Source organism: Anabas testudineus, chromosome 4 (genome assembly GCF_900324465.2).
Source record: "Anabas testudineus chromosome 4, fAnaTes1.2, whole genome shotgun sequence".
NCBI lineage: Eukaryota > Metazoa > Chordata > Actinopteri > Anabantiformes > Anabantidae > Anabas > Anabas testudineus.
Genome location: NC_046613.1, coordinates 5,497,731 through 5,508,787, shown reverse-complemented (window position 1 = coordinate 5,508,787; position 11,057 = coordinate 5,497,731). Strand labels below are relative to the sequence as shown.

The 11,057-nt window shown below is 41.8% G+C and overlaps 3 protein-coding genes across 6 annotated transcripts; 1 reads left to right on the top strand and 2 right to left on the bottom strand.

Annotated features, from left to right (window-relative positions):
• Nucleotides 1-796: 796 nt before the first annotated feature.
• On the bottom strand, nucleotides 797-2,778 carry si:ch211-201h21.5 (nuc_hydro_CeIAG domain-containing protein). 2 transcript variants are annotated; one of them, XM_026344667.1, is made up of 6 exons: nucleotides 2,647-2,778; nucleotides 1,995-2,183; nucleotides 1,645-1,827; nucleotides 1,452-1,563; nucleotides 1,247-1,383; nucleotides 797-1,165 (listed from the first exon to the last, which is right to left on the bottom strand). In XM_026344667.1, the coding sequence occupies exons 2-6, from the start codon at nucleotides 2,175-2,177 to the stop codon at nucleotides 797-799; spliced, it is 984 nt and encodes a 327-aa protein (XP_026200452.1). In that variant the 5' UTR covers nucleotides 2,178-2,183; nucleotides 2,647-2,778. The 2 variants fall into 2 exon arrangements, with proteins under 2 accessions (XP_026200452.1, XP_026200458.1); XM_026344673.1 differs by lacking the exon at nucleotides 2,647-2,778 and adding an exon at nucleotides 2,585-2,594.
• Nucleotides 2,779-2,941: 163 nt separating this feature from the next.
• On the top strand, nucleotides 2,942-7,752 carry LOC113152381 (basic immunoglobulin-like variable motif-containing protein). 3 transcript variants are annotated; one of them, XM_026345604.1, is made up of 10 exons: nucleotides 2,942-2,981; nucleotides 3,481-4,024; nucleotides 4,163-4,292; nucleotides 4,478-4,573; nucleotides 4,766-4,870; nucleotides 4,949-5,043; nucleotides 5,126-5,258; nucleotides 5,484-5,567; nucleotides 5,641-5,737; nucleotides 5,927-7,752. In XM_026345604.1, exons 2-10 carry the CDS (start codon nucleotides 3,538-3,540, stop codon nucleotides 6,227-6,229), a joined length of 1,530 nt encoding a protein of 509 aa, XP_026201389.1. In that variant the 5' UTR covers nucleotides 2,942-2,981; nucleotides 3,481-3,537; the 3' UTR covers nucleotides 6,230-7,752. The 3 variants fall into 3 exon arrangements, with proteins under 3 accessions (XP_026201389.1, XP_026201387.1, XP_026201388.1); XM_026345602.1 differs by having other exon boundaries at nucleotides 2,946-3,231; XM_026345603.1 differs by having other exon boundaries at nucleotides 2,952-3,021.
• An 8-nt stretch (nucleotides 7,753-7,760) lies between these two features.
• zgc:172121 (homocysteine S-methyltransferase) lies at nucleotides 7,761-10,680 on the bottom strand. Its single transcript, XM_026345606.1, has 8 exons — nucleotides 10,413-10,680; nucleotides 9,766-9,833; nucleotides 9,287-9,459; nucleotides 9,110-9,213; nucleotides 8,761-8,922; nucleotides 8,471-8,676; nucleotides 7,978-8,057; nucleotides 7,761-7,896 (listed from the first exon to the last, which is right to left on the bottom strand). Exons 1-8 carry the CDS (start codon nucleotides 10,509-10,511, stop codon nucleotides 7,799-7,801), a joined length of 990 nt encoding a protein of 329 aa, XP_026201391.1. The 5' UTR covers nucleotides 10,512-10,680; the 3' UTR covers nucleotides 7,761-7,798.
• Nucleotides 10,681-11,057: the final 377 nt, after the last annotated feature.

Sequence of the window (11,057 nt, the reverse complement as noted above, 5' to 3'; positions counted from 1 at the left end):
AGTGTTTGCTTGTTTCTTTTTCTCTCTTTATAAGGAAAAGAGTCTCATCATGAAACTACTGACAGAACTAGATCTTGTGTTTATTGCTGGCAGGTCTATGCTTCCCCCTGCTGGTCAACACAAATTCAGTTAGCTTCTTTTTTATTTAACTACTAGAAACAAGTTTGTAGTTGAAGATACAAAATTAAACAGTTGTTTTTTATTATTATTATTGTCCAGTTATGACACCATACATGCATACCGAAAGCTTCTTTATGTTTGAATTTAGATATTTGAAATGCATATATCTCATGAAATCTTATTTCAATGCACTACAGCATGCAGACACAACATCGGCCTTTTGAAACCACCTGTCTGCCCAGTGATCTTTTACATTTTTTACTTAAAGTACGTCTACTTTTGGTAAACTGATATTTTCATACTTGCGTAAGTAGCATAAAGAATGAAGCCTGTACCAGAGTCTTTCTGCACTGCAGTGTTGCTTTTACGTAGGTAAATGATTGGAGTACTTCTTCCACACATTGGTGACAGATTAGACAAAGAAAGCAGTTCGATTTTCAAGCCAGCTCTAAGAAACAGAGTTCATGTTATCTGTCCAAGAACCAAAGTTCACTTTCACTCCCTGTAAAAAAAAAAAACACGCTGCTTCAGTGCTCTTATTCCAGAAGATAGTCCTTAGTGAACCCTTGTGTCCTGTGTGAAACCATCTGAAACTATTAACTCAAACTATTTTTCTTGTTTATTCAACTTCATCCTACTTTTCTGTCACGTGTATTTCTCACCATGGAACCAAACGTCACTTGTTGCAGGGCTGCCTGAGGGACTCCAGCAGCAGCTGACTAAACTTTGCACTGTCACATTTAGTCAAAACAAACACCTTGTGGCTCTTTTTCAGGGTATTTGTGCGATCCAGTGCCAACATACCGCGAGACATCGAACCCTGCAGTTCCACACGAACAGGGCATTCGATGCTCTCTGTAACCACGGTGCCGTCAACACAGGCAGCCATTGCATAGGAATCATAGGAGACGAAGCCACAACCAGGAAAGTACACGCCTCTCTTTTTCATCATGGCTTCTCTGGAGTAGGCCCAGCATTTGGATGTTATTGTCTTCATAAAGCGTGCAGCAGGTGCATCCTGATTGATCAGCTCCTCAAAGAACTCCTGCATTAGTGAAATCAATAACATCAGTCTTAAGTGGGACCCTTATTGTTGAGAGGTTTTATGTGCCTCTACACATCTTACCCATGTCAGTGAGTTTCTGGAGGCGTATTCCCACGTCGCCAGGTACGTAGGGCAGAGGAATTCTTCCAGAACAACATAGGCAGACTCTGGATCCATTGCAAAGTTAAATTCTGCACAAAGTGTCAAATTCCCTTTTCCTACAAAGACACAATAAGTTATACAAGCCTACGTAACTCAAATACAAACAATCGAATCATGGTATTACCTTCCATGTTGCCACCCATTATGTACAGATCTTTGAGCTTCTGGGGAAAACATGGATCCACCCTCACAGCCAATGCCAGATTAGTGAGCGGACCAAGAGCCACTAAGGAGACCTGCAGAAACCACAGTTCAACACAACAACAACAACAGAAGGCAGCCACACGTTACAGACACTGCACACAGCAGTTTCTCACCCGGTTCTGGTTTTCAGACACCAGTCTGATCATTGCATCGACTGCGTGCTCTCTCTGGATTTTCTCCTTCCACCGGGGATCTTTGTCTTTGATCACATCCCCAAGTCCATCAGTTCCAAAGTGGTCAGTACGGGAGCTGCTGGCTCCAACCAGAGGACCAGCACAACCTTGAAACACTGGAATCTGTAGAAGAAGAAAACAACAACATGGCATTATCATCTTGATTAACTGGCATTAATAAGAAAAATCTGTATGTATGAGGTGTTGTGATGGTGTTGCATGGGTTCACACTCGTTAATACTCTGTCTGCTCAGGTGTGATCATTAGAAATATGGCTTCAGCACACTCACCCCGTCACGCTCACAGATGGAGAGCACCCTCAAAATATTCTGACAGACATTCTCCACTGAGGCGTTTCCATACACGCAGGTTATACCCAGGATCTGAATGTTGGGTGCTGCCAAGGCCATCATTAAAGCCTGAGCATCATCTATGCCGCAGTCTGTGTCGATGATCACCAGCTTCTTTGCCATGGTCTTCTGTAAAATTCAAATCGCCACAATTAACGTCAAAGTGGCAAATCTAAATCTTTCAAAGGCTCATACTCTGCCTGTTTGCATATGTGGGGGGGCACTAGGCTGCAGTGTGGGCCAGCATGTGAATTAATCTGCGCCTGTGTCTATACCTTTGATCCATAGGCCTATTGAGTAATCTAAACCATCTCATATATGGGCCGTGTGCTTTCTGTTCAGTTGTCAATGTTAAGAATCTATTGCTTCAAATCAGATACGTTTCATGATGTGATGCTATATAATAACATCATTATCCTTTAATGTCCAGTCACCTTTCTGAAATTTTTTATTACAAAAAATTGCACTTTACTTAATCACTTAAACGGGATAAAAGTCAGTAGAGTCAAGCTGATAAGTAGATAACTTACTGTTGTTGTTGTTGTTGGTTTAACTTTAAGATGATTAAATGTCAGTGAAATTTAAGTCTTACCTTCAGAGCGTGGAGTCAAGTTTAAAGAGCAACTCAGTCGCTCCTGTGATTGGTTCAAATTGTGGGACTCTTTTATTGTTCACTAACACGGGGATTCAGGAATGACAATGAAGTCACAAGTGTGCTGTAGGTAAATATTTTACCTATTGAAAATAACATTTTTTTAAATGAGACATCATGTTTGTGTTTAACGTAATCTCTCACTTGATTGTTTTCATGCTACTATTAAGCTACATGTGCTTTATTGTTTTCAGACGCCCCCGTTGCCGCAACGGATGGTACAGTCCGTTGGACCTGCCCAGGAAGAAGACACGGGTCAGGAAGACGACGTTCCCGTAATGTTGTCGTTCATTTTGAACGATGTTCTAAGTTAATGTGCGCCCAGCTTTAGTAATGCGTTATTAACTTGTTATTTTACTCGTTTCCTGTCCTGTTTGTTTGTAACTCATTCCACAAGGTGCCCTGAAAAACGTGAACGTAACAGCTGGGCGTGTTTACATCTGCTAACAGCACTGATGTAGCTGTGTGTGTCTTTGTGTGTGTGTGTGTGTGTGTGTGTCTGTGTCGACTGCAGCGTCTGTACAGGTTAGTTAATGTTCAGTAACAGATAGTAAGACACACTGCGGGCTCTCTGAATGATAGATGACTTATTATAGGTTAAAGGTCGTGTTGCACGGTGCTCTGAGATGATGAAACAATGGCTGTATGCTCATTACTTGAAAAAGATTATTATGTTCCCTGTCTGCTCTGTAGGGGTTTCACTTTGCCACTGGACCTCCATCCTGCAGTTAAATCTCTGTAGTGTACTTAAACTGCCTGTCCTTTCATCCCCAGAAGAGGCAGCCATCAGCCTCTGCCAGATCAGTCATCCACCATCTAAGTGGCTGTTCAATGCCTAACACATCTGAAGATCAGGAAGCAAACCTATCTGGGCCAGCAGAACCATCGGGAATGCAAAAGCCCAGCGACGGGGGGGAGGAACGCGGTCTGATCAGCTCCGTCGCCCGGGATGCTGCAAGAGTAAGGCGAGCTTCAAGCGCTGAGCTCCACCTGCCATGGACCTGTCCGGTCACACACTCCAGAGAGAAGTTCTACACTGTGTGCTCAGATTATGCGCTTCTCAACCAGGCGGCTTCTGTGTACTGTCCTCCAAACACAGCCAGGGACAGGGTCCAGAGCAAGCAGGATGATGGACCCCCACTTGTGAAACCAAAGCCCTCTGCTGACTTTGGAGCTGGTCAAGCTGGAGGTGCCCATGTGGGATCAGATGGGGACCTTGACATGGAGGAAGTCTCCTGTGGCAACACTAAACCCATTTTGGCCTGGGAGATTGATACAGCAGACTTCAACAGCGTGCTCACCAGAAAAATAAGAACAAGTAGGGCAACCATTATTCTTGAAGTCTATGGTACTAATTGTAAGAAAGTTAATTGACTATTCTTTGGTGCACAGTAATTTTACTATCACCCAAACGCACCATTCCCATTTTATGCTGACTAACTACCTGTTTTTTTAGGCAACGTGAAGAAATGCAGCACCAAGAAGATGAAGTCATCAGACAGACCCAGCCGAAATCTGCAAGACATCCCTCCTCATGCCTCAATGGAGGAGATCAAGCAGAGAAAAGTGTTCGACCTCAGGAGATGGTAACGCTATGTTTAGTGCCTCAACAGTTTTATAGGAGAGAACATGATGCAAATTTACATCAGGCTGTAGCAGTGATGTCAGCACCAAAGCATTATCAACATATGAAAATGTATGGAAAAGTGAAGAGGCTGAGTGTTCACTGTGTTAATATTTGTGTTTCTATATTTCTACATTACTACTTCAGGTACTGCATCAGTCGGCCACAGTACAAGACTTCATGCGGAATCTCCTCTTTGGTGTCCTGCTGGAACTTCCTGTACAGCACTCTGGGTGCAGGGAGGTAAATGTTATGTACTGTCCTGTCAGTTTTCATGTGATAACACAGCTCACGACACAAAAAAGAAAAGAAAAACCGTGTTAATCACAAAACTCAAAACATTCAAAGACTATATACTATCTTTGGAATTTGTTCTTATTGAGTTGATTTCTATAGCAATTTCAAAGATGCAACCATTTCTTATTGCGTTGCTAGTCTTCCACCCATCTCTCAGGAGGAGGCGCTGCATATTTTGGGGTTTCAGCCGCCTTTTGAAGAAATCAAGTTCGGTCCTTTCACCGGCAATGCTACTCTAATGCGGTACGCAAATCACTCCTTATGTCTTTTTAAATATCAGTTGTTTTTTGCAGCTCAGAAACCAGAACATTTTTATTACAGCTGGTTCAGACAAATCAATGACAATTTCCGAGTGAGAGGTTGCTCCTACATTCTGTACAAACCACATGGAAAACACAAGACGGCAGGAGAAACAGGTGAGACCTTCAGGTGTCACAACCAGCCACACATCATCTCATAGATGATATAAAACAGTGATAACCACGCTAATGCTTTTAGCTGAAGGAGCGTTGATGAAACTGACACAAGGGCTGAAGGACGAGTCTATGGCCTATATCTACCACTGCCAGAACCACTACTTCTGCCCAGTGGGATTTGAAGCCACGCCACTTAAAGCAGCAAAGGCTTACAGGTAGGTCTCATCACTTCTGTTTAAATATATTGTTTCCTGTATCGATTTGTTAGTTTAATATTATTTTGATTCATCAATTAGTCATTTAGTGCAGGGGTTTTAAAGACAGCTGCTCCCACCAGGCCCCTCTGTTCTGGAGAGGCGCAGCTGGCATGTGTCATTAGCATTTCTTCTGTTTCAGCTAAAATCTAGAAATAAATGATTGTTGTTGTTGTTTGTGTGAAGGGGCCCTCTACCTACAAATGAAATGGAGTACTGGATCTTAATTGGGGAGCCGAGCAGGAAACACCCAGCTATTCACTGTAAAAAGTAAGACCTGTCACTGTGCGGCTTGTGTCTCAGTATTAATAAGAATGGATAATGACAGATCCTTTTTTTTCAGATGGCTGGACATTGTGACAGACCTCAACACACAAAACCCAGAATACTTGGATATTCGGCACACAGAGAGAGGGATTCAGCGCCGCAAAACCAAAAAGGTGCCCCTCACACATCAATTTAAGTGATGCCCTTTATGTAAAGACATGTAGGTGATACATAGAAAGGAAATTAAATTAGTGGAGGAGCGTAACATCAGGCACTGAATGGTTCTGTGAATATGAAAATGATGTGAATCATGTTAGGGGACTAACGTATAGATGACTAAAAGAACTCTCTCTGGCACTCAGGTGGGTGGCAACCTGCACTGCATCATGGCCTTCCAGAGAGTGAACTGGCAGAAGCTCGGCCCCTGGGCTTTGAATTTGGAGAACCTGCGCCACGACTTTCACCAACGTGGCACAGAGCGAGCTCACGGAAGTGGCACGGAGGACACAGAGGAGAGAACGTCATCCAAGCGCCTGGCCCATCTGGGGCGCTCGCACAGCATGGGAAGTCAGAAAGACACCTCCTGGAAACGCCAGTCCAACACCACAGAGAACAGACAGAGGATTTCCCCTGACAGCGATCTCGAGGAGGACATCACAGACTGACGAGGCTCGGCAGGACATATTGGGGCAGGACTAAATAATTGAGATTACAATACAGTACAGTAGCTGTAAGAAAGAGTTTAAAAGGTCAGGTCGGGTGTCATTCTGTAATTATTCATTAACAAATGTCAGGAAAACACTAAAATGGTCTACGTAGAATGTGACCTCCCTTATGTGGCGCTCAGCCACAAGCTTAATTGTTCCTACATATCAACTGAGCATCGCTAGTCTAGAAAATGCTATTCTAACTCAAGTAAATAGTACATTTGGATCAAAAAACACACGGTGGACTAGTGATTATTTCCACTGGAGAAATAAGATTAAGCTTTGGTTATGCAGATAATTCTTGCTCGTAGGATCAGGTCATTATTGGGTGTGATGTTAAAACAGACTTCTCCTTTAAAATTGCTCAATTAATGACTCAACTGTTTTGAGGCCATTTAAATCAGATTCTGTTGAGAGGGTGTGCCTACTGTTCCTCTTTGTCCTCACCAGTTCTAAAACACCTTTTTTTTTTTCAAGATTGCAACTGAAGCACCAGCAACTACTAGAAATAACAGTAACACAGGCAGCTACACACACAAGCCACACTGTATTCATTATTAGTTATCAGCATGCAGGTTTTATTAGCGACCTGACTATTAGTGCTATGATAAGTCAGCTTGTATAGGACTGTTTGAACGGCCGTGTAAAACACTAAATTACATTACTTGGAAAAGCGGAAAGCCTTGGAAAGAAAGTGACAACTGAAGACAGAAGAAAACTGAAGTGACAAAGTGGAACAGCAATGTCATCAACAACAACAACAACTGTGGCCTCAACAATCATGCGAGTTTTAAACACTAAGTCGTTACATGACTTCCGATGGGCGACTGCACTGTAAGGTGTTTCTCTTATTTTGTCCAGCCCTGTACTTAAACAAAACAAGTGGGAGACTAGGTGCTCACACTGCAGGATACCTTTCATTCCATCTTACTACCGATCACATACACACTTCTGACTTTATGTTGCATCATCTTAAACTGATGTGATATGTACCAGTAAACATTACACTCAACCAGTGCTGTAAATTCTGTTCAAAGACGACACTCCCCCATACTTCATTGTACAGGTACAGTCAGTGGGCTTGTCTTGCACCTGGCGTACAGTGGTTAGTTCAGTGGAAATGCTGTTCAGTCCAAGTGTCGTGAAAGCAGGTGACGTTCTGTTGTACTGTCCGTTGTGAAACCTACAGTAAGACCATCACGTAGATGATCCCAGTTATTTCAAGCGAGGAGCTGTACAGAAGTCGATAGTGGAATCCCCTCAATCACCCAAAAACAAAATGTGAACCACAGAGAGTGAACACTGCATGGTTTTTATTTCATGTTAATGTACAGACAGAAATTCTCACATTTGATTTTGCACCTTCGTGGTGCCCACTGTCTTTGACCCAACTCAGACATGATTGTGTCCTCAAGTGGCTTTTGATGTAATGGTTTATTTATTTATTTATTTTCCAATAAATTAAGATTTTTAGAAACTCACAGAGCAGAGATGTTCCTTTAATGTGACATCAAATACACGTCATCTTTAATGTGGTTTCGCTGCAGAGGCTGGAGACGCACAACTTCCTTTTAACTGTCGTTTTAATTCTGCTATGTGAGCAGGACCAATACGGCAGCAGCCCCCTAATGGACAAAGAGAAGCTCGTCAGACAAAGCAGTGGAAAACGGGACAGAAATGGCTGAAGAGAAAACAGTTCACCATACCTATGAGAGCAGCACCTTGGTTCATCCATGTGTTGCTGAGTTCATGTATGGATGCAGATGTTTTCTGTGATGGCAGCCACCTTTGTATGACAAGAGGAAAGACAAAGCCTAACCAGAAGTCTTGTATCGAAACTACTTTTAATGCAGGACTAATTACTTAAAATATGTTGGGCAATTCTACCTTTAGGGGGTGCATCGTATTTTATAAACTAAATATTTTTTAATGTATAAAATCTTCACCTTCCAACATAACTGGATAAATAAATACTGCTGTTCTGAACAATGTAGAGTTTTATTGGAAATTGTATGTTTAATCCATGTCTGTATCTTTTAAGTCAAGGAGGAGCTTTCCCTAAGAGACTGAAAATGTAGAGTGTTAACTTGTGGCTACGTAGTTTGCAAACTTTCTTAACTGAAAAGGAAACATTTTTCCCACATTGAAGTGAATCCTGAGACTTTTTCCTCTATTGAAAATCCTTGACAACAGGCTCACCCCCGCTTGGTGTCCCACTCCTCTCCACTGTTGGGGTAGACCACCCAGCTCATGTCTGGGCTGAGCAGTGACCTTGCTGAGTTTAGCAGCGGCTCCACCACAACTGGAGGACAACAGTTGACTCCCACAGCAGCCAGCTGCGTGGATCTGTTGGCTATCTGGACTGCATCTGTAAACAGGCTGCCGTCTGATATACACCTCCCATCCTGTGTTTTTGTACAGAACATGGGGACATTTTCATGCAGTAATAGGTCCATGTTAATTAATTAATGCACCTAAGCATTAGTTACCTTGCAGGAAAAGGAGAGCCACGCCTTGGCGTTGGGGAATTCTCGGAGCAGCTCCACCAGAGCCTCCGCCTCTTTGATACTTGGGATTGTCTCAAAAGCAATGAGATCAGATCCTGCTGCTGCTAAACAATCGATCTGTGGCCGATGCCAATCTTTAAGCTCCTTCAAAAAAAAAAAAAAAAAAAAAAGCAAAACATTAAGATCCTGATCAATGATTAATACCATGACCACAACTGAATGCAAGTCAGAACAGCATGACTGTCTTTAGTGGCAGTAGAGCACCTTTGCTGTTGCGTTCACACAGCATGCATAAAGACTTTTAGGTATGTGGGTGCTGAAAACCACTCACTTCAATGCTCATCTCTGCTGCATAATCCCCAGTGTACTCTGAGCCGTTGTGCAGAAAAGCCCCATATGGTCCAACTGAGCCTGCCACCAAGGGACAGCTCTGCCCTTGAGAGGTAAATAAAACACAATGAAATAGCATCACAGTGACACTGGGTCCACTCACTGTATCATTTTGTACCTTTTGAAAGACTGTCAGAAACAAATTTCTCGATGGCTTCTCTGGCCAGATGAACTCCAGACATCAGCAGCTCTCTGGCACATTCAGAGCTCATGTCCAGGTGATTGATGAATCCTGTAATACTCGCCTGGTACGTGGCTGTGGTGATAACATCAGCACCACTGAGGAGGAACCTGTGGTCAAACATTTAAATGCTGGGTTCTCAACACATATACATCTATCTACATATATATACATATACATATATATATATGTGTGTGTGTGTATATATGTGTGTGTATATGTGTATATGTGTATATGTGTATATATATATATACACACACACACACACACACACACACACACATACATATATATATATATATATATATATATATATACATATATATATATATATATATATACACACACATATATACACATACATACATACATACATACATACATACATACATACTCATTATGATGCATGAACCTACCTCCAGTGAGCATCTTTAACAGCCTGGGGATTACTGTGCAAAAGCCTGGCGCTCCACAAAGGATCTCCCTAAATGTGACAATCAGTCAATTCTTAGTATTTAGTTCAGCATTAGAAGAGCTACCACAAGCAAGTGATTCTTTTGTAGTTAACCTTTCTATTAAAAGTAGGCCAACCAAAGTCAAACTTTGTGTAACTGTTTAACTTCTAGTGTCTTATCTTTTAACTAAAGATAGGAGACTGCAAGACTGTCACTAACTTTAAGACACTTGTGTTTTTCCATCGATGCACCCCACACCTAAAAAATGTTATTAATTAAATAGAGAGTTGGTAAAAACTTCCTTGAAAATGGCAAAGTTACATTTAAATAATATCCCCAAGTCCAACTGAAATGCAGTATACACTGTATAATGACTGCTGCATTTGTTTGACTGACATGGTACAGTATATAGGATTTCGCTAGGTGATTCCTGTTTTCTCCTATTTTGTCATCAACATTTGAGAACAGTATTGGCACCAGTACTGCTTACAAGTCGTAAACAGGACACGGCACACAACGCTGTGTGATGACAAGTAACTGCTGACTGGTAGAACTGTAATCCTAACGCAGTAACCTTCGTGAAGATTTAAAAATATATATTAATTTACCTGTAAATTGATTCCTTGCGCTTCGAGTTCAGTTGCTAATCCACCATCCAAGATCAAAGGTCCACCATCCCTCAGGTAATGTCTAAGACGAGAACCCATGGAGAAACACTTATATTAAAAGACTGTCGAGTTATGTCCAACAGTATTGTTGACACTAAACACCTCAAATCGAGGGGATTCAACTATAAATATAAGTTACACTGTTTTAAAAAACAGAAAATCAGATGAAACTACTTCATACATAACGCTACTTTTTAAACAGTTGTTGTTCCGGGTAACAGTCAAAGGTCAATGGTTGCGTTTACAGCTGCTCGAAACTAGAAAATCTGTTGATTCCGAGTTCCAAATATCGTCAGATCACCACTAGATGACGCAGTACACAAAGTCTGCAATATGTTACCGAGGCTGGAGTCTAACTGTGTGTGATCCAGCAATATAATCTAGATCAGGAATGAATCGGTTCTTGTACCTTTCTTTATTGAAAATCACCTTTAAACAGGGCGATCATTCAGTTTAGGTTTTTTTTACCCTATTAATATTCAGTTAAATTTACATTTGGTCATTTAACAGACAATTTGTTGCAAAAGTGAGGTACAAACCGAGCTAAGCTGGTCAGGGAGAAGACATTAAAGGCAAAATATTACG

Bases quoted from the DNA above. Each gene is read 5' to 3' on its own strand.
- zgc:172121 (XM_026345606.1), bottom strand. From the start codon at position 10,511: ATGGGTTCTCGTCTTAGACATTACCTGAGGGATGGTGGACCTTTGATC. The intron at 9,214-9,286 runs GTACAAAATGAT...TTACCTCTCAAG, and splicing joins TTCTGACAGTCTTTCAAAAG to GGCAGAGCTGTCCCTTGGTG. The intron at 7,897-7,977 runs GTATGGTGAACT...TTTGTCCATTAG, and splicing joins CCAAGGTGCTGCTCTCATAG to GGGGCTGCTGCCGTATTGGT.
- si:ch211-201h21.5 (XM_026344667.1), bottom strand. From the start codon at position 2,177: ATGGCAAAGAAGCTGGTGATCATCGACACAGACTGCGGCATAGATGAT. The intron at 1,828-1,994 runs GTGAGTGTGCTG...CTTCTTCTACAG, and splicing joins CCATCTGTGAGCGTGACGGG to ATTCCAGTGTTTCAAGGTTG. The intron at 1,384-1,451 runs GTAATACCATGA...GTGTCTTTGTAG, and splicing joins AATGGGTGGCAACATGGAAG to GAAAAGGGAATTTGACACTT.
- LOC113152381 (XM_026345604.1), top strand. From the start codon at position 3,538: ATGCCTAACACATCTGAAGATCAGGAAGCAAACCTATCTGGGCCAGCA. The intron at 4,025-4,162 runs GTAGGGCAACCA...CTGTTTTTTTAG, and splicing joins CACCAGAAAAATAAGAACAA to GCAACGTGAAGAAATGCAGC. The intron at 4,871-4,948 runs GTACGCAAATCA...TTTTTATTACAG, and splicing joins GGCAATGCTACTCTAATGCG to CTGGTTCAGACAAATCAATG.